Source organism: Paramormyrops kingsleyae, chromosome 4, assembly GCF_048594095.1.
Source record: "Paramormyrops kingsleyae isolate MSU_618 chromosome 4, PKINGS_0.4, whole genome shotgun sequence".
Lineage (NCBI taxonomy): Eukaryota > Metazoa > Chordata > Actinopteri > Osteoglossiformes > Mormyridae > Paramormyrops > Paramormyrops kingsleyae.
In genome coordinates, this window is record NC_132800.1 from 23,814,510 (window position 1) to 23,833,609 (window position 19,100).

Genomic DNA, 19,100 nt, shown 5'->3' on the forward strand with positions numbered 1-19,100 from the left:
TCCCTATAGAGACAGCAGAAGTGTAGGAGGACACAAGAGATTGCGCACCTCAGAGAGACATCTGAATTTCCTGGCAAAAGCGCCTTTAGCAAAAGGTTCAGTGTGGTGAGTCATGCCCTTGGGAGAAAATACATCCCTCTGTAGTCAAATTTACATTTTATTTATTTAACAGATGCTTTCATCCAAAGTGATGGACATTTTTCAGAGAGCAGGTTCAGCCAGTGCATAGAACAACTGGGATTGAGGATCTTACTCAAGGGCTCAACGGTGACATCATTCCGAGAGCCTGCGATTCGAACTGGCCGGCTTCCAATCGCAGACGCAGCAGCCTAACTTGGGTCCATAAGTGTTACTTCCCTTGCCAGGACGGGGAAGCCCACTTCCCGCTTGAGCCATCACATCTCCCAGCCCTGCCGACCAAAGCTGGAGCCCAGCGCTGGGAAGATGTACACACAAGTCCTGGAGGCTTAAACTGAGTACGAGGCAGAAACAGGAGATCTGGCAGTGGGTTTGTGCAAACAAGCGTGAGAGAAGAGCTACCCTGTGATACAAACAGAGAACACAACTGTTTGCAAATGCAATCGGGCAGCTCTTTGTCAAGATGGCACTATCACCACTGATTAGGTTAGTTCATTTAGTTAATCAGAAAACAGACCATTTAGCTGTCAGCATCCTTGATGTTATTACAATTTAATCTAATCAGTTGAAGCATATTATGCAAATGTAGCTTCTGGACACTGAAGAGCAGAGGAGCAAACCGCTCATTATGGTGGGAGCTGGAGGAAATGGCAATAATTAAGACACCCACGTTTGAGGCCAGCGATGTCCTGAAAGACGTGCCCACGGGATATAAACGTAGAGCTAACCCTAACCCTAAGCCTAACCCTAACCCTAAGCCTAACCCTAAACCTAAGCCATAGGCTATGCATAGCTATACACACGCGGGGATTTCCCTCCAATTTTAATTAAATTAATTCCCAACCCTAAACCACAAATACTCAAGCAGATAAAAACTAAGCAGATAATGTCTTTCAAGTTTTATTTTTAAGCTATAAAAAAAGGAGTGTCTTGCAGGGACAGATCCTAAAGTGTTTTTGAGGTTGTTCTAAAAACAACACACACACACACACACACACACACACACACACACACACACACACACACACACACACCTTTGGGCACACAGAGCCAAAATCGAGGACTCCACACACAAATACACAAGCTAACATATGGACAGAGACAAACCCATAGCCACGCACACAGGTTTCTAATTATACACTATATTGCCAAAAGTATTGGGACACCCCTCCAAATCATTGAATTCAGGTGTTCCAATGACTTCCATAGCCACAGGTGTATAAAATCAGGCACCTAGCCATGCAGACTGCTTCTACAGACATTTGCGAAAGACTGGATCACGATCAGGAGCTCAGTCAATTCAAGCATGGTACTGTGATAGGATGCCATCTGTGCAATAAGGCCCTTCATGACATTTCCTTGCTGCTAAATATTCCACGGTCAACTGTTAGTGGTATTATAACAAAGTGGAAGCAATTGGGAACAACAGCAACTCAGCCACGAAGTGGTAGGTCACGTAAAATCACAGAGCGGGGACAACGCATGCTGAGGCTCACAGTGTGCAGAAGTCGCCAACTGTCTGCACAGTCAATAGCTACAGACCTCCAAACTCTGTATGGCCTTCAGATTAGCTGAACAGTGAACAGAGAGAGAACTTCATGGATTGGGATTCCATGGCCAAACAGCTCCATCCAAGCCTTACGTCACCAAGTGCAAAGCAAAGCGTCGGATTCAGTGGTGTAAAGCACGCCAGCCCCAGACTCAAGAGCAGTGGAGACGTGTTCTCTGGAGTGACGAATCACGCTTCTCTGTCTGGCAAAGTTTGGTGGAGGGGGGATTATGGTGTGGGGTTGTTTTTCAGGGTTTGTTCCTGTTCCAACATGACCATGCACCAGTCCATAAGGACATGGATGAGCAAGTCTGGTGTGGAGGAACTTGACTGGCCTGCACAGAGCCCTGACTTCAACCTGATAGGACACCTTTGGGATGAATTAGAGCAGAGACTGCGAGCCAGGCCTTCTCGTCAAACATCGGTGCCTGACCTCACAAATGCTCTCCTGGACAAATGGTCAAAAATTCCCATAAACACACTCCTAAACCTCGTGGACATCCTTCCCAGAAGAGTTGAAGCTGTTATAGCTGCAAAGGGTGGGCCGACTCCATATAAAAGCCTATGTATTAAGAATGGGATGTCATTAAAGTTCATGTGTGTGTAAAGGCAGGTGTCCCAATACTTTTGGCAATATAGTGTATCTTTGTGGGGACTCTCCATTCATTTCCATGGGAAAAACCCTAATCCCAACAATGACAACCTTAATCATTTTTTAGTTTTTTGATTACATTCACAGATTTTTAAATTGAGGTTTATATTCTGGGGACCTGAATAATGTCCCCACAAGCTAGAGAATAATGGATTTTACCACTGAATGCAGATGAGTGTGGGGCCTTTTGATTGGCTGACCGATGGTAGGCTATGCAGAGACACTGCAAACTAAAAGTTAAGTCTAACAGTGTTCACACAAGGACGCTTGCACAGTGGCGGGGACGCTGACAGGGGGACGGGGACACTCTCGAAAAATAATCTCATGGGAACGCTCGCAACAGGGACTATCACACGGGGACGCTTGCACAGAGGACCATCACATGGGGACAGGGATACTCACACGGGGACGCTCGCACAGAGGACCATCACATGGGGACAGGGATACTCACACGGGGACGCTCGCACAGAGGACCATCACATGGGGACAGGGATACTCACACGGGGACGCTCACACAGAGGACAATCAAATGGGAACGCTCGCAACAGGGACAATCACACAGGGACTCTCGCACAGGGATACTCACACGGGGACGCTGGAACAGAGGACGATCACACGGGGACAAGGATACTCACACGGGGACGCTCGCACGGAGGACCATCATATGGGGACAGGGATACTCACACGGGGACGCTCGCAACAGGGACAATCACACGGGGACGCTCGAACAGAGGACAATCACACGGGGACGCTCGAACAGAGGACAATCACACGGGGACGCTCGAACAGAGGACACTCACACGGGGACGCTCGAACAGAGGACACTCACACGGGGACGCTCGAACAGAGGACACTCACACGGGGACGCTCGAACAGAGGACACTCACACGGGGACGCTCGAACAGGGGACACTCACACGGGGACGCTCGAACAGAGGACACTCACACGGGGAACAATCACACAGGGACTCTCGCACAGGGGACAATCACCAGGGGATAGGGACACTCACACGGAGACAGGGTGTTCTCACAGAGGGCAATCATATAGGGATAATCACACAGGGGATCACAGGCTCATATGGGTGCAGGGGTTCTCACACAGGACAATCACAAAAGGACACTCACAATGGGACAATCACATAGGAATACACCATACCCGCCCTGGCCTGCGTGTGCGTGAGAGACACGGGATGTGTGGGGCGTGATGGGGTGGAAGCACAGCTATATTGAGAGTATGTGTGTGCGTGACACAAGTGTGACAGGGCATGACGAGGCAGAAGCAACTGTGTGGGGATGAGGAAGAGGCAGGGCCACGAGAGCAAGGAGCCTAGCTGATGCACACACCCTGAAACAGGAGGCACCTTCCAGGTCCTCGCAAGCACAGGCCAGGCCTTCACCTCGAGGTGGGGATCCATGTATTGACAGACAGAGCAGGGCCCAGGCTCAGGCCCAGATCCAAGTTTGGGTCCAGGCTCAGGCTCAGGCTCAGACCTGGGTCTTCCAAGCCTGTTCACTTTCCTACACAATTGACATTTCGCTTAGTTGTTTGTAAATGAAGCTGAAACCCTGAGTGACCAAGAGAAGTTTTCTAAAATTAAATTGTTTACACTAAGCCTAAATATAGGGCTGTAAACATATGGTTCCCCTTACAGGCAGGCAGGATTAGAATACGCCTGAGTAACTCTATTCATGAAGCCCTAATGGTCAGTGGGGAAAAAACTGCCGTTTCCTGGGAGTCTGGGAAGCAGCTCGGGGTTGGGGGGCAGGGGTGGGCATTCTACGAAAATGCCGGGAGGTGCGCGAGCCGAGCGATCATCGTCGGCGTCTGCGGTGAGATTGTAAACAAACACTCAGAGCGGCTGTGTTTGTTTGGGAGCCTTAATGAAAGCGGATATGAGGGGTTACATGCAGGCTGCTATCGAGTAAGGTGCTTCAGCAAAGAAACAGCAGACTTTCATGGAAGAGAGCAGCTCTACTCACAAACCCCCCAGTGGAGCGCTGGCTCACACTCTCTCTCTCTCTCTCTCTCTCTCTCTCTCTCCCGCGTCGCTCCGCTTGGACGGCAGGACACTCTGGGAGTTTGTTATTGTGAGTAATCGTAGGAATCTGCAGCGGCTTCACGCCACTTCCAGGAACTGTGGGCAGTGCAGCCGGAGGACCGCCCCCATCCCCCCCCCCCCCCGACTCTGACACACACACTCACACTCGCTGCGCCGTGGGCGGGATGCAGTCTCGAGCGGGGCAGCCGATAAACATGGTGCTGAAACCAGATCCCCGGCACATTGTGTTCCCTCTCCCACATAAAAACAAGCAGCCCCGTTCTGCTCTGAGTAAACACTTAATCCTGCTGTTTATCCAATCCGGGCCTCACTCAGACCTCAGACCCTGCAGCCCAGCCTCCATCCCCCCCCCCCCCCCCCCCGCCAGGCCACTTGTACCTGGGCGAGACGCGGCAGGGGATACAGGTCCGGCTGGAAGGGGGGGGCGAGAGAGGGGTCTGTGCCCTGAGGCACCCACCGCCATCAGCAGAACTGCTAAGTCACCATGACTAAAACCAAAAATCAGTGTGGGGGGGCTGAGGCTCCATGTTGCCCTGTGGGGGGGGGGGGGGGGGGGGAAGGATCCTCTGGTCTCTGGCTTCAGTCTGACAGTCCCGGCAGAAACAGAGATTTGTGCCTTCATCCTGGAACTGGTGATCCTAAGGAAGAGGAACAGGCCTGGCTGGGGGGGGGTAACGGGTGGTCAAAAAAGATCAAATAAAAAAAATAAAACTCGTACAGACCCCCTCCCCGAAAGTCTCGTTTGCTATAAACCGGCATTTCCCCGTAACCTGACCGGCAGTGGCACCTCCGCATGGGATTACTGAGAAAGCCATGGCGGACCTGGGCATCTGAGGAATCGTCACTAACAGGTGCAGGTCACTCCTCCCGCTACACCGCCCCCCCCCCCCCTGGCTCGTCTCCCGCCCAACCGACAGCCCGCCGACCACTCAGGGCTGTCACAAACCGCAGGGAAACCGCACTCTGGAACGAACCAGCTGGCGGAGGAAAATACAACTGACAGGAAGTGGCGGCGCCCGGCGAGGCCACGCCCACTGCATTCAGGCAGCGGCCACGCCCACTGCATTCAGGCGGCGGCCAGGCCCTCTATTCACGCGTGTTTACCTGACGTGTGCAGTATCGCGGTCGAGCCGCAGCGCTCGCGGAGCTTTTCTCTGCCCGAGCCTGTGTCAGCGTGTGTCAGCGACGACAGCGGCCGCAGACGTGTTTGACTGCAGGCCGTACCCAGGTGACAGGGCTGCCTGTCAGCCGGTGAGTTCCTGGGAAAGTCGGGCAGGCGGCCGGAGCTTGACGTTAACGCTGATGACACAAGCAGCGTCCCCACCCCCCCCAACACTGCTCCTGATTTCCCATCCGCAGACCCCGTCCCGTGTCAGATCTGGCTGGAGCCAGAGCTGTCCCCTAACCAGCTGCAGCTGGACCTCTCTCTCTTTTTTCCTTTTTCTTTCCTTTTTCTTGGGGGGCGAAGGGGAGAGGAAGCCCATTCTGAGCTCACCGCTGGCAGGCAGGCAGGCAGGCCGCGACTCGCCGGGGCCGATCCCACGTCGATGTCACGCGCAGCCGCGACGCGGGCCTGACGTCAGCGGCTCTGCCGGGGCAGGCCGTCACGCGATACCAGTCACCTGACCGGGCCGCCTCAGCGCTGTCAAAACAGATGTGAAGTAGCGCGCTGTGCAGCACGGCGGTGATAAAGGTCGTGTGCGTCTGCTCCGCTTTGATTCCCCTACAAAGCCCACACTCTGCTCCTAACAAAGACCGTTTACGATGTACTTTTTCATTAAAAGTAACAAACACGTATCATCTATCACTTCAGGCAAGAGCTTTTCTAGTAAACTGTTGAAGTAGAAGCTTGGCGCCTCTAAGGGCCATCTCCACACTGTTATTACTCACAGAACAAACACCCCTGCTCGTACTCCCCTCCCCTCGCACCAGGCCAGGATGATGCTGTGTTTAAGTACACAGCCACAGCCAACAGGGTCTGGAGAACTTTACAGTGCTGAGAAGAAACATCAAACAGACTGGCCAATGGGGACAAACAGAATAGATTTACCCTGTTTAACTCTGTCACCTGCACGCCCATCCTGACAGTACTCAGCACAGCAGAGTTGCCTGACCCCCCTTATCATAACATTAACTCCCACGGGACAGTTGGCCACCCCGACATTAACCCTCAAGGTAGCACAAATCGCCCCTCCATACGTCACCCCTTACACTACAGTTGCCAGTCCTCCTTCACAGAAGTCGTCTATCCCGATATTAACTCTCACGGCACAATCGTCAACCTGATATTAACCATCACATGCCTCGTTTCCATCAACTCAGAGCCAGAGCCAGTGCCGGGCTTTTCCCCTCCCCCCCAATCTGGAACTGGTTCCCTGCATTTCCATCACAAAAAAACCTGGGCCAGTAAAAAAAAAAAAAAAAGCACCAGCAAGGCACCACGGACAAGCTGGTCTCAGAATCTGAATCCATGACAGCGAAATTGGGCCGGGCTATTGTGTCCAAACCTTCACCATAGCCAGAAAAATCAATTCATAACTGTGACAGTTTTGTCGATTATCACCAGTGCCAGCAGTGAAATAACTTGCTAGCTTAATAGCAGAACAACATTACATCGTTTTTTTTTTCTTTTTTTTTTTACTGTGGAAAACAAAATGTCAATCTGCTGTGGAGATTTAATAATAAATTATAAAGATATTGTAGGTGGAATACCCACAGCAGTGCCGGCTCCGTGTTGGTGGAAATGAGGTAATGGTGGCACAGTCACTCCCCTCAACAGTACCCCTCACAGCACAGTGGCCTGTCCTAAAGCCAACCTTCATGGCAGTCGCCTATGCACGTCAGGCCTACCTCTCACAGCAGTTACACATCCCGACTTTAAGCCTAATGGCACAGACGCTCACACCAATGTTACCCCTCACGGCACAGTCGGCCTTCCCGAAGTTACCCCTCAGGGCACAGTCGGCCATCCCGAAGTTACCCCTCAGGGCACAGTCGGCCTTCCCGAAGTTACCCCTCACGGCACAGTCGGCCGTCCCGACGTTACCCCTCACGGCACAGTCGGCCGTCCCGACGTTACCCCTCACGGCACAGTCGGCCGTCCCGACGTTACCCCTCACGGCACAGTCGGCCGTCCCGACGTTACCCCTCACGGCACAGTCGGCCGTCCCGACGTTACCGCTCACGGCACAGTCGGCCGTCCCGACGTTACCCCTCACGGCACAGTCGGCCGTCCTGATGCTGCTGCCCACTCTGACATTAACCCTTCAAATGCCGCAGCCCAGGAATACATGCTGTTGTCACTCCACATTCAAGTGTAGGAAACAAGTTACGATGTCATCCTGGACACTTCACAACAGAAACCTGCTGTCCCATATGACAGACAAACAGCAAGAGACCAGGTGTGCCGTTACGGAAGACAATCACTGAATAACCAGATGACAGATATTTGCATTTAGCGCTGGAGAGCCAAACTGGCTTGTTGATTCCTTTGAAACAGGTACTGGCTCCATTTCCAGTATTACAGGATTCCTCGAGCCAGTATTAACGGGAGTGTGGGGGGGGGGGGGGGACGGACCCCTTCACTTCTCGTATAAGTGATCTCACTACATTTGACTCTTGCTGCTTCAATTGGGCCTTTCAGGCTACTGCTGAAAGGGGACCTTTCTCCCCAGGAAGTATGATTCACACGTGCCGCGGCTCTGCAGACCCTCCTGCTCATCAACAAGCCTGCTTTCCATGTTCAGCCGACGGCGGCCATGACATTCCCTTTGTCCTCCCTTTATCCACCCTCAAAAGTCAGCTTCACACGACAGGAAGCTGCTGTTCAACAAGGACTCCCCGGCTGCTTCACCAATGAGGCCTTAAACACACTTTTCACCATGGTTTTTACAACTGCAGCTTCTCTGCACACTATAGCACCGTCTTTTGTGGACATTTCACCTTCTCCTTGTGGGATGTAGGGCTACTGGGAGCGATAGGTAGTCCTCCAGAGTGCGCAATATTTTTACTATGATTAAATTTCCAAAAATTATACTGAATCCCTCCCTTTGTAACTCCCTGTCCGTATGTCGCAGTGGTCCTGGGGGGAAATATTTTCCCATGCCATTATACATTTACTGTATACAGACAGTGTGAGTAAAGCCCAGCTCACCTGATTTATCTGGACTTAGCCCCACCAAGGTGACCAGAGACAGACCCTCCCGACCACAGCTCGGAATACCCCTCCTCTGCAAAGCCGATTTACCAAAAAAGCCCCCATCCAACAACCCAAGAAAACCAAACCCTCGACAAAACAAGCCATCGATTTTTAGTGTCATGACGGAGAGTTATTAAAACCTACCACAATACAAAAGTAATATCATTAGAAATATATTAACAGTAATGAAAATTAAGGCTCCATAATCTGCTTAGCAGAGAGCAGACCAAGTCTGTAAAATATCTGAAGATGACAACCACAGAAATGGTCCCCAGGATGTACCTTGAAATTAAACTTTACCTGCTGCAGTCAGTGGCAGACAGCAGTCACACTTCAGGCTACTTTATTTATATTATAGATAAATTAAAAAGTAGTTTCACCGATATTTTTTTTTGTAAGTTCCAACCCTTGTAACTCTTACGCCTCTTTGAACACAATTTGAGGAAAGAAATGTCACCCCTCCCCAAATGTCTTTTCTGGGAATGAAAATACCACTTATGTCAAAAACTTGCACACTCTGGTGTTTATCTCATGGCACAAAGTAACAGGTGTGTGTGTGTGTGTGTGGGTATATATTATATATAAAAATATAGTGCAACATTGTGCCTAATATTGTCTAAGTCCCCCTTGGGCCGCCAAAACAGCTCTGACCCGTTGAGGCATGGACTCCAGAAGTCCTCTGAAGGTGTCCTGTGGTATCTGGCACCAAGACGTTGGCAGGAGATTCTTAAATCGAGGTGGGACTCGTTTGTCCAGCACATCCCACAGATGTTCGATCAGATTCGTATGTGGGGAATTTGGAGGTTAAGTCAACTCCCTTGAACTCTTCATGTTTCTCAAACCATTCCTGAACAATTTTTCGTAGTTTGACAGGGCACATCATTCTGCTGAATGTGGCCACTGCCATTGGGGAATACCATTGCCATGAAGGGGTGAACTTGGTATGCAAGAATGTTTAGGTAGATAGTACTTGTCAAAGTAACATCCACATGAATGCCAGGACCCAGGGTTTCCAAAAACAACACACTACCTCAGCCGGCTTACCTTCTTCATAGCCTTGAAAACAATGCGCCCAGTCGTCTACAGAAAACGTGACACATCAGACCAGGCCACCTTCCACTGCTCCACAGTCCAGTTCTGACGCTCACATGCCGATCGTAGGAGGTTTTGACGGCGGACAGGGCTCAGCATAGGCACTCTGACTGGTCTGCGACTAGGGAGCCCCATACGCAGCAAGCTGCGACGCACTGCGACGCACTGCGGAACCTGACACCTTTCTGTCATTGCCAGCATTAAGATTTTCAGCAATCTCTGCTACAGCACCTCAACTGTGGAATTACACCAGACTGGCTAGCCTTTGCCCCCAAGCCCATCAATGAGCCTTGGGCGCCAATGACCCCATCACTGGTTAACTGGTTAGCCTTCCTTGGACCACTTTTGGTAAGTAATGCCCACTGCATACAGGGAACACACCACAAGACCTGCCATTTTATATATGCTTGAACCCAGTCATCTAGCCACCACAGTTTGGCCCTTGTCAAAGTCGCTCAGATCTTTTCACTTGCCCATTTTACCTGCTGCCTTTTACCTGTTCAAGAATGGGAGGTTCACTTGCCTAATATATAATGGTACCCCTGACAGGTGCCATCGTAATGAGAATCAATGTCATTCACTAGTCAGAATATGCAGCAACTGAATGCCGACAAACAGCACAGGCGGAACACGCAGCGCGTGAATGCAGACATAAACAGCACAGGCGGAACACGCAGCGCGTGAATGCCGATATAAACAGCACAGGCGGAACACGCAGCGCGTGAATGCCGATATAAACAGCACAGGCGGAACACGCAGCGCGTGAATGGCGACAAACAGCGCAGGCGGAACACGCAGCGCGTGAATGCCGACAAACAGCGCAGGCGGAACACGCAGAGCGTGAATGGCGACAAACAGCGCAGGCGGAACACGCAGAGCGTGAATGGCGACAAACAGCACAGGCAGAACACGCAGCGCGTGAATGCCGATATAAACAGCACAGGCGGAACACGCAGCGCGTGAATGCCGATATAAACAGCACAGGCGGAACACGCAGCGCGTGAATGGCGACAAACAGCGCAGGCGGAACACGCAGCGCGTGAATGCCGATATAAACAGCACAGGCGGAACACGCAGCGCGTGAATGCCGATATAAACAGCACAGGCGGAACACGCAGAGCGTGAATGGCGACAAACAGCGCAGGCGGAACACGCAGAGCGTGAATGCCGACAAACAGCGCAGGCGGAACACGCAGAGCGTGAATGGCGACAAACAGCGCAGGCGGAACACGCAGAGCGTGAATGGCGACAAACAGCACAGGCAGAACACGCAGCGCGTGAATGCCGACAAACAGCGCAGGCGGAACACGCAGAGCGTGAATGGCGACAAACAGCGCAGGCGGAACACGCAGAGCGTGAATGCCGACAAACAGCGCAGGCGGAACACGCAGAGCGTGAATGGCGACAAACAGCGCAGGCGGAACACGCAGAGCGTGAATGGCGACAAACAGCACAGGCAGAACACGCAGCGCGTGAATGCCGACAAACAGCGCAGGCGGAACACGCAGAGCGTGAATGGCGACAAACAGCACAGGCGGAACACGCAGAGCGTGAATGCCGACAAACAGCGCAGGCGGAACACGCAGAGCGTGAATGGCGACAAACAGCGCAGGCGGAACACGCAGAGCGTGAATGGCGACAAACAGCGCAGGCGGAACACGCAGAGCGTTAATGGCGACAAACAGCACAGGCGGAACACGCAGCGCGTGAATGCTGATATAAACAGCACAGGCAGAACATGCAGCGCGTGAATGCCGACACAAACAGCACAGGCGGAACACGCAGCGCGTGAATGCTGATATAAACAGGCAGGCCAGCACAGAAGTCTCCTCCAGTCTGCCTGCCACCCACCGCAGGGGAAATCTAAAATATCAGTGTCCGAAAGCATGTATAGATGGCACACGGGGATTCTGTGAGGCAGCCAGGGGGAGGCACGTGGGGATAGCCGGGGGGGGAGCGTGATGTCATGCGAGAGGAGGTGAGGTCAGTAGGGTGCACCAGCTGGAACTGCCAGTGAAACAGGAGAACTGCGAACAGGCCCAAGGTCAGCACGGATATAAATAATGAAAAAGCGTGTCTAGAGCACAGGACGAGGATAGCACAGCACAACCCAGCCAGGCTGCTTGTGACTCACATTACCGGGCACTGCTGGGGGGGGCAAGAGCTGCTGGGGGGGGGGGGGGGCAGGAGCAGGAGCGGCTGGGTGGGGTCCCTGATCAGCCCACCGACCCTTTGGGGCACCCTTATGGAGATCGCTCGTCCATAATGACAACACAGCACAGCAAAATTACAGTGCAAGTTGATGGTACACTGCAGGCCGATCACTGTGGATTTACAGTGTGCAACAGAACACGATTTCCCCATACCCTAGAAAACATTCCACTGCAATTCGTTATCAGTTCTCTCACATAACCACACACATTCCGCAGCCCCTGTTGTGGCCTGTGATTTCTTTCCAGGTCGCAATGCTGACGCCTTGTGCCTTAAAGGGCCGGAGAAGCCTCACTGCAGTGACTCAGTTCTCCTGGTGGTCACCTCACACTGGCACATGCTCACAGCCGTGGCCAAAGGTTTTGAGAATCACACAAATATTAATGTTCACAAAGTCTGCTGCCTCAGTTTTTATGATGGCAATCTGCATATGCTCCAGAATGTTATGATCAGACATGAAAATGACCTTAATCCCAAAAAACCCATTTCCACTGCATTTCAGCCCTGGCACAGAAGGACCTGCTGACATTTCAGTGATTCTCTCGTTAACACAGGTGAGAGTGTTGACGAGGTCAAGGCTGGAGATCACACGGTCATGCTGATTGAGTTAGAATAGACTGGATGCTTTAAAAGGAGGGTGGTGCATGAAATCATTGTTCTTCCCCTGATAACCATGGTTACCTGCAAGGAAACATATGCAGTTATCACTGCTTTGCACAAAAAGGGCTTCACAGGTGAGGATATTGCTGCTAGTAAGATTGCACCTAAATCAACCATTTATCAGATCATCAAGAGCTTCAAGGAGAGAGATTCAATTGTTGTAAATAAGGCTTCAGGGTGCCCAAGAAAGTCCAGCTAGCGCCAGGACCGTCTCCTAAAGTTGATTCAGCTGCAGGATTGGGGCACCACCAGTGCAGAGCTCGCTCAGGAATGGCAGCAGGCCGGTGTGAGTGCGTCTGCACACAGAGAGGCGAAGACTTCTGGAGGATGGCCTGGTGTCGAGAAGGGCAGCAAAGAAGCCACTTCTCTCCAAGAAAAACATCAGGGACAGACTGATATTCTGCAAAAGGTACAGGGATTGGACTGCTGAGGACTGGGGTAAAGTCACTTTCTCTGTTGAATCCCCCTTCCGATTGTTTGGGGCATCCAGAAAAAGGATTGTCCACAGAGAAGGTGAGAGCTACCATCAGTCCTGTGTGATGCCTACAGTAAAGCATCCTGAGACCATTCATGTGTGGGGTGATTCTCAGCCAAGGCAGTGGGCTCACTCACAATTTTGCCTAAGAACACAGCCATGAATAAAGAATGGTACCAACTTCTCCTAACCATCCATGAACAGTTTGCTGGCGAACGATGCCTTTTCCAGCATGATGGAGCACCGTGCCATAAGGCAACAGTGATAATCAAGTGGCTCGGGGAACAAAACATCGACATTTCCTGGTCATGGACTCCAAACATTGATTATGCAAGAACGGGCTTCCATCAGTCAGGATTTGGCCCAGAAGTTGATTGACAGCATGCCAGGGCGAATGGCAGAGGTCTTTAAAAAGGAGGGACAACACTGCAAATATTGACTCTTTGCTTAAACTTAATGTAATTGTCAATAAAAAGCCTTTGACTAGGGATGCTCCTTTTGACCGTTTAACCGTTAACCGAAATAATTAATTTTGACCGAATATTACTATCAGTTAAACGGTTTAAAATGTTTTTATATATATATTTTAATTATTAGTAGTAGTATGAAGTTTTGTGGCATCTCAGCTGAAGATCGCTTTTCACGTTCTAAATACACAGGGTTTGAATCGGCGACTGTGATTACAGGCACACAGGCTTAGCCCACTGAGCCATGAACACAGGTACGAGCTTTGCTGCTGAAAATGGAAACATTGGCGCAAAGCTTCAGCGGCAGAGACGTATCCGTGTGCTATATTGTAGCCGATCGGTGTAAACACTACCCAGACATGTGCTCTTGTTTTATTTCGGTTACAATGGGCGTATTCACATATTTCTTTATCCAATACTAACTGTCGGATTATCATGTTGTTATCATGCGAATAGCGCAATTTGCAAGTGGGAAGGCGATCAGAGCTGCTTCGAGACGCAGACGCTTAAGTCAGTCACTCTTGTTCTTTCTATTCGTATCACGAAGCTATAAAAATATATTTAGCTTCTACCTATATATATATTTGAAAAGTAGACCGTCCAAGGTTTCTGAGGGTGTTTTTTAAATGTGTATATGATAAAACCTCGCAGAGTTATTTAAATGGTTTGGCGAAATTTCTGTCAGATCCCGCCGGCGGGACCGCCGACCCCAGAGGAATTTAATATTCTAATCTAATCAGTTAACGGTTAATGTTCGGTTAACGAACGGCGGTTGTCGGTTGGGAAAATTAATCGAAATGAGCATCCCTACCTTTGACGCTTATGTATACCATCGCTTATGTATACCATGTATACCAGTATACCAGTATACCATAGAGACATCCGACAGAAAGATCCACAAACACTGAAGCAGAAAACGTTGTGAAAACCAATACATGTGTCATTCTCAAAACTTTTGGCCACGGCTGCAGCCTGGTGTGATGGTGGGCGGTACCTGCTGAGGGTGGGGGCAGATGGCACGGCCTCAGAGCCCAGGCATGGAAGCGATGCTCGGAGGCGGGGCTCGGGGAGAGGCAGGCAGTACACCCTCTGCACCACAACTTCCACCTGGCGGTCCAAGCGACCGGCCCGGCCGCAAACCTCCATCAGGTCCAGGAGGGAGTCGCAGGTCTCTGGGTCCCGTGCAGGGGGCCGGCAGGACGAGCCGGCGGCCTGTAAGACAAGCAGGTCACGCGATGGTGTTTGATCTGTGAGTGGCGTGCAGCTTCAACGCTCAGACCATCCCATGGTCACTCACCTCCTCGCAGCGGAGGAGCCGGCTCCCGTGGGCCAGGCTGAACGCGCGAGCCAGAGGGCAGGGGAAGCGGGCGGCCACGGCGGGCCAGGCGCGGGCTGTGCCCACCGTGCCCACCGTGCCCACCTCGCCCCCACGCGGCGCCTTCAGGCTGAAGTGCGTGTTAAGGATGACGGCGGTGCTCTGGCCCTCAATGGTCAGCTTCTGCCTGGAGTGGGAGAGGAAGGAAGCTGTGTGAGGCGGGGGAACTACAGTGACTCCCACGGGTGCACACTTCCGGGACGGGGGCCATGATGAACGCTACCAGCACACGTGTGATGCTTTAATGTGGAAAAACACATTTCAATAGTAAAAAGGCCGACGTAGAACAGAACCCTGAAAAGACACCCATTTGTGCATCTCTCTCTGCCTGTGCAGAGATATAAATCACCTGTAGACTGTGCCCCAGTCACCAATCGCGCAACGGCCCATCTTCTCTCAAAACTGCAGATTTCTGAGTGGGGCGGAAAAGGTCAGATAAACGTGCAGGGTGTGCGGTTTTCGGGTGCCGACAGCCCTGCCCTCGGCATGCGCAGCGTCGCTCCAGCTCCTGACGAACCTCCCCTCACACCCCCACGCCACAGTGGTCAGAGGGTATCAGCAGAAACATCACATCCACACCCCCGCGCTCGCTACACCCTCCCCCTCCAAAAGAAATAGAAGAAACCGTGAAACTCATGATGCAATCATCAGTTTCATGTCGTCATTAGAAGCCAGGGTGTAACTGCCTTGTAAAATGGGACGTCACGGTCACCGGCTCTCGGGTCCTGCTGCACGTTCACAGAAGACCCAGAGAGAGGAAGGAAATGAGCGTGCGGCAGGACTGGACCTTCCACGTTCTGGCACTGGCCAGCATGCAGTTGTAGGCTGCAGACGGATGCTGACCGCCCCATTAAAAAACTAATTAATAATAATCTCGGTGAGACCTTTGATTTGCTCCCCGTTCACGCACATCCCCAATGTGTACCCGACGTGCAGGCCGGCCTCCAGATAACAGGAAGCGTGACAGCCGACTCTTCTGATTTCTCTGTGGAGTGCAAAGTACAGAAGGGTCCCGTGGAAAGAGAGCGGGCGGCTCTGGGGCCCCCGGAGCACGTGGCCTCCGGCAGCGACGTGGAAACATCAGCGTGATCTCACTACAGCAGCACGAACGAGAGGCGAGGGCCCATTTACAGGCTTTGATGACTACACAAGAAAACAGGGCCGATATCTTAGAGATAACCTCCCCCGCTCTACTGCACCACAGTGGGGGGGGGGCAATCGGCAGCCCCAAAGACCGACCGCACAGTAAACATCGCACTCGCATGACCTCATTACAGCAGACGAACGTTACGGAAACGGCCCTTTTTAAACGCCATGGGATCATATGTATGGTGCCAGGCTGGAGTCACTGAGAGGGACGACGTGGGCAGAGATGCGTTTACTGTAAGTCCAGCAGGAGCCAAAAGTGACCAACCTGCAGCCACCGCTCAATGTGAAAACAGCATGTTGTTAGTTTTACAATTGGGATTGTAAGATCCATGAAAACAGAGTATTGCACAGACAATTTAAAGAAAACCACAATGGATTAGCACAGCTTGAGTTAAACGATAACAAAAAGCATATTCAGTTTTATGACTGGCTGCATAAGCTACTTAATCACTATGACTATTATAGTTACGTGATGGTGTTGGAGATTTTCCAGTGACAAGGGAGGTCAGCATACAGTGTTTCTGCTCTTCATCATTGAAGGAGACATTTTTATCACCCTTTCTAAAGTTTGATGTTGATGTTAGTTGTGTTAAACTCCTTCTGTGCAGGTGCAGGTACCGGGGTGGGGCACCATCTGTAATCCCCCCCGCCCAGGTTGGGCACCATCTGTAATCCCCCCCGCCCAGGTTGGGCACCATCCGTAATCCCCTCCCCCGCCCAGGTCGGGTACCAGCTGTAATCCCCTCCCCCGCCCAGGTCGGGTACCAGCTGTAATCCCCTCCCCCGCCCAGGTCGGGTACCAGCTGTAATCCCCTCCCCCGCCCAGGTTGGGCACCAGCTGTAATCCCCTCCCCCGCCCAGGTTGGGCACCAGCTGTAATCCCCCCCGCCCAGGTCGGGCACCATCCGTAATCCCCCCCGCCCAGGTTGGGTACCAGCTGTATTCATGGCACCAGGGTCGGGCACCATCTGTAATCTCGCCGCTGGTGTCGGGTACCGACTGTATTAGTTACGTTGGGGTCGGGCACCATCTGTAATCTCGCCGCTGGTGTCGGGTACCGACTGTATTAGTTACGTTGGGGTCGGGCACCATCTGTAATCTCGCCGCTGGTGTCGGGTACCGACTGTATTAGTTACGTTGGGGTCGGGCACCATCTGTAATCTCGCCGCTGGTGTCGGGTACTGACTGTATTAGTTACGTTGGGGTCGGGCACCATCTGTAATCTCGCCGCTGGTGTCGGGTACTGACTGTATTAGTTACGTTGGGGTCGGGCACCATCTGTAATCTCGCCGCTGGTGTCGGGTACTGACTGTATTAGTTACGTTGGGGTCGGGCACCATCTGTAATCTCGCCGTTGGGGTCGGGCACCATCTGTAATCTCGCCGCTGGTGTCGGGTACTGACTGTATTAGTTACGTTGGGGTCGGGCACCATCTGTAATCTCGCCGTTGGGGTCGGGCACCATCTGTAATCTCGCCGCTGGTGTCGGGTACTGACTGTATTAGTTACGTTGGGGTCGGGCACCATCTGTAATCTCGCCGCTGGTGTCGGGTACTGACTGTATTAGTTACGTTGGGGTCGGGCACCATCTGTAATCTCGCCGCTGGTGTCGGGTACTGACTGTATTAGTTACGTTGGGGTCGGGCACCATCTGTAATCTCGCCGCTGGTGTCGGGTACTGACTGTATTAGTTACGTTGGGGTCGGGCACCATCTGTAATCTCGCCGCTGGTGTCGGGTACGGACTGTATTAGTTACGTTGGGGTCGGGCACCATCTGTAATCTCGCCGCTGGTGTCGGGTACTGACTGTATTAGTTACGTTGGGGTCGGGCACCATCTGTAATCTCGCCGCTGGTGTCGGGTACCGACTGTATTAGTTACGTTGGGGTCGGGCACCATCTGTAATCTCGCCGCTGGTGTCGGGTACCGACTGTATTAGTTACGTTGGGGTCGGGCACCATCTGTAATCTCGCCGCTGGTGTCGGGTACTGACTGTATTAGTTACGTTGGGGTCGGGCACCATCTGTAATCTCGCCGCTGGTGTCGGGTACTGACTGTATTAGTTACGTTGGGGTCGGGCACCATCTGTAATCTCGCCGCTGGTGTCGGGTACTGACTGTATTAGTTACGTTGGGGTCGGGCACCATCTGTAATCTCGCCGCTGGTGTCGGGTACTGACTGTATTAGTTACGTTGGGGTCGGGTACCATCTGTAATTTTGCAGCTGGGGTCACATTCCAGATGTTTTTGTTCCACCAGAGATGAGTACTGGATGTATTTGTTCTGCCAGGATCAGGTACCATCTGTAATCTCACCACCGGGGTCAGGTTCCAGATGCATTTGTTCCACTGGGGTCAGGTACTGAACGTATTTGTTTTGCCAGGGTTGGATACCAGCTATATTTGTTCCGCTGGGCAGAAGTGGACATTTCAGGTCTAGAAAGTAAAAATCCAGACTGAGATTTTGTTTCAACCAACCACTTGTGTACTATACGACTGACTCCTTGTGCTCAGCTGGTTGGTTGAAACAAAATCCTGGCCTGGATTTTTTTTTAATTCTGGACCTGAAATATCCACCTCTGCCGCCGGGGACAAGTATAGGCTCGGATACTGGTTGTGTTTGTTCCACCCGGGTTGGATATCAGTGGGATCTGGCTGGATTCATGCCACTGGGATCGAGTACAAACTGGTACGATTTGTGCTCTCACTTCTGCTAGAGTTTGAGCATAAATACAATCACAACTTAACCTCAGAAGTTCATTTTGTTTTTACAGAAATGCAAGTCAGGAGCGGTTAATGAGAGGCCGATGAACCCACACTGACGTTTCTGAAGGAACACATGGGATTTACATGAGACTAACATCCTGCTAAAAATCAAAAACTAAATTTTGGTAATTAAGGCAATCACGGTTGTAACCACAGCCTTTAGGAAGTATCATGCATACAATCTATTAATATCAGAAAAGCCCGTCCAGAAAAGCAGAATATGACCTGAGTGCTGCCTCAGCCTCTCACTGAGGGCAAATCACAGTCAGCCAACTCTCACAAACTCATACAGCACACCAAGGGGGAAGCAGA

The 19,100-nt window shown here is 51.7% G+C and overlaps 1 protein-coding gene across 3 annotated transcripts in view; it reads right to left on the reverse strand.

Moving 5' to 3' along the window:
• Positions 1–19,100, reverse strand: part of spidr (scaffold protein involved in DNA repair) — a 74,677-nt gene that overhangs the window by 11,751 nt on the left and 43,826 nt on the right. For all 3 annotated transcript variants that reach the window (XM_072710897.1, XM_072710896.1, XM_072710898.1), the window contains 2 exons: positions 14,799–15,003; positions 14,496–14,713 (listed from right to left, as the gene is read on the reverse strand). In XM_072710897.1, coding sequence (XP_072566998.1) covers positions 14,496–14,713; positions 14,799–15,003 — 423 coding nt within the window. The remainder of the gene's footprint in view (positions 1–14,495; positions 14,714–14,798; positions 15,004–19,100) is intronic.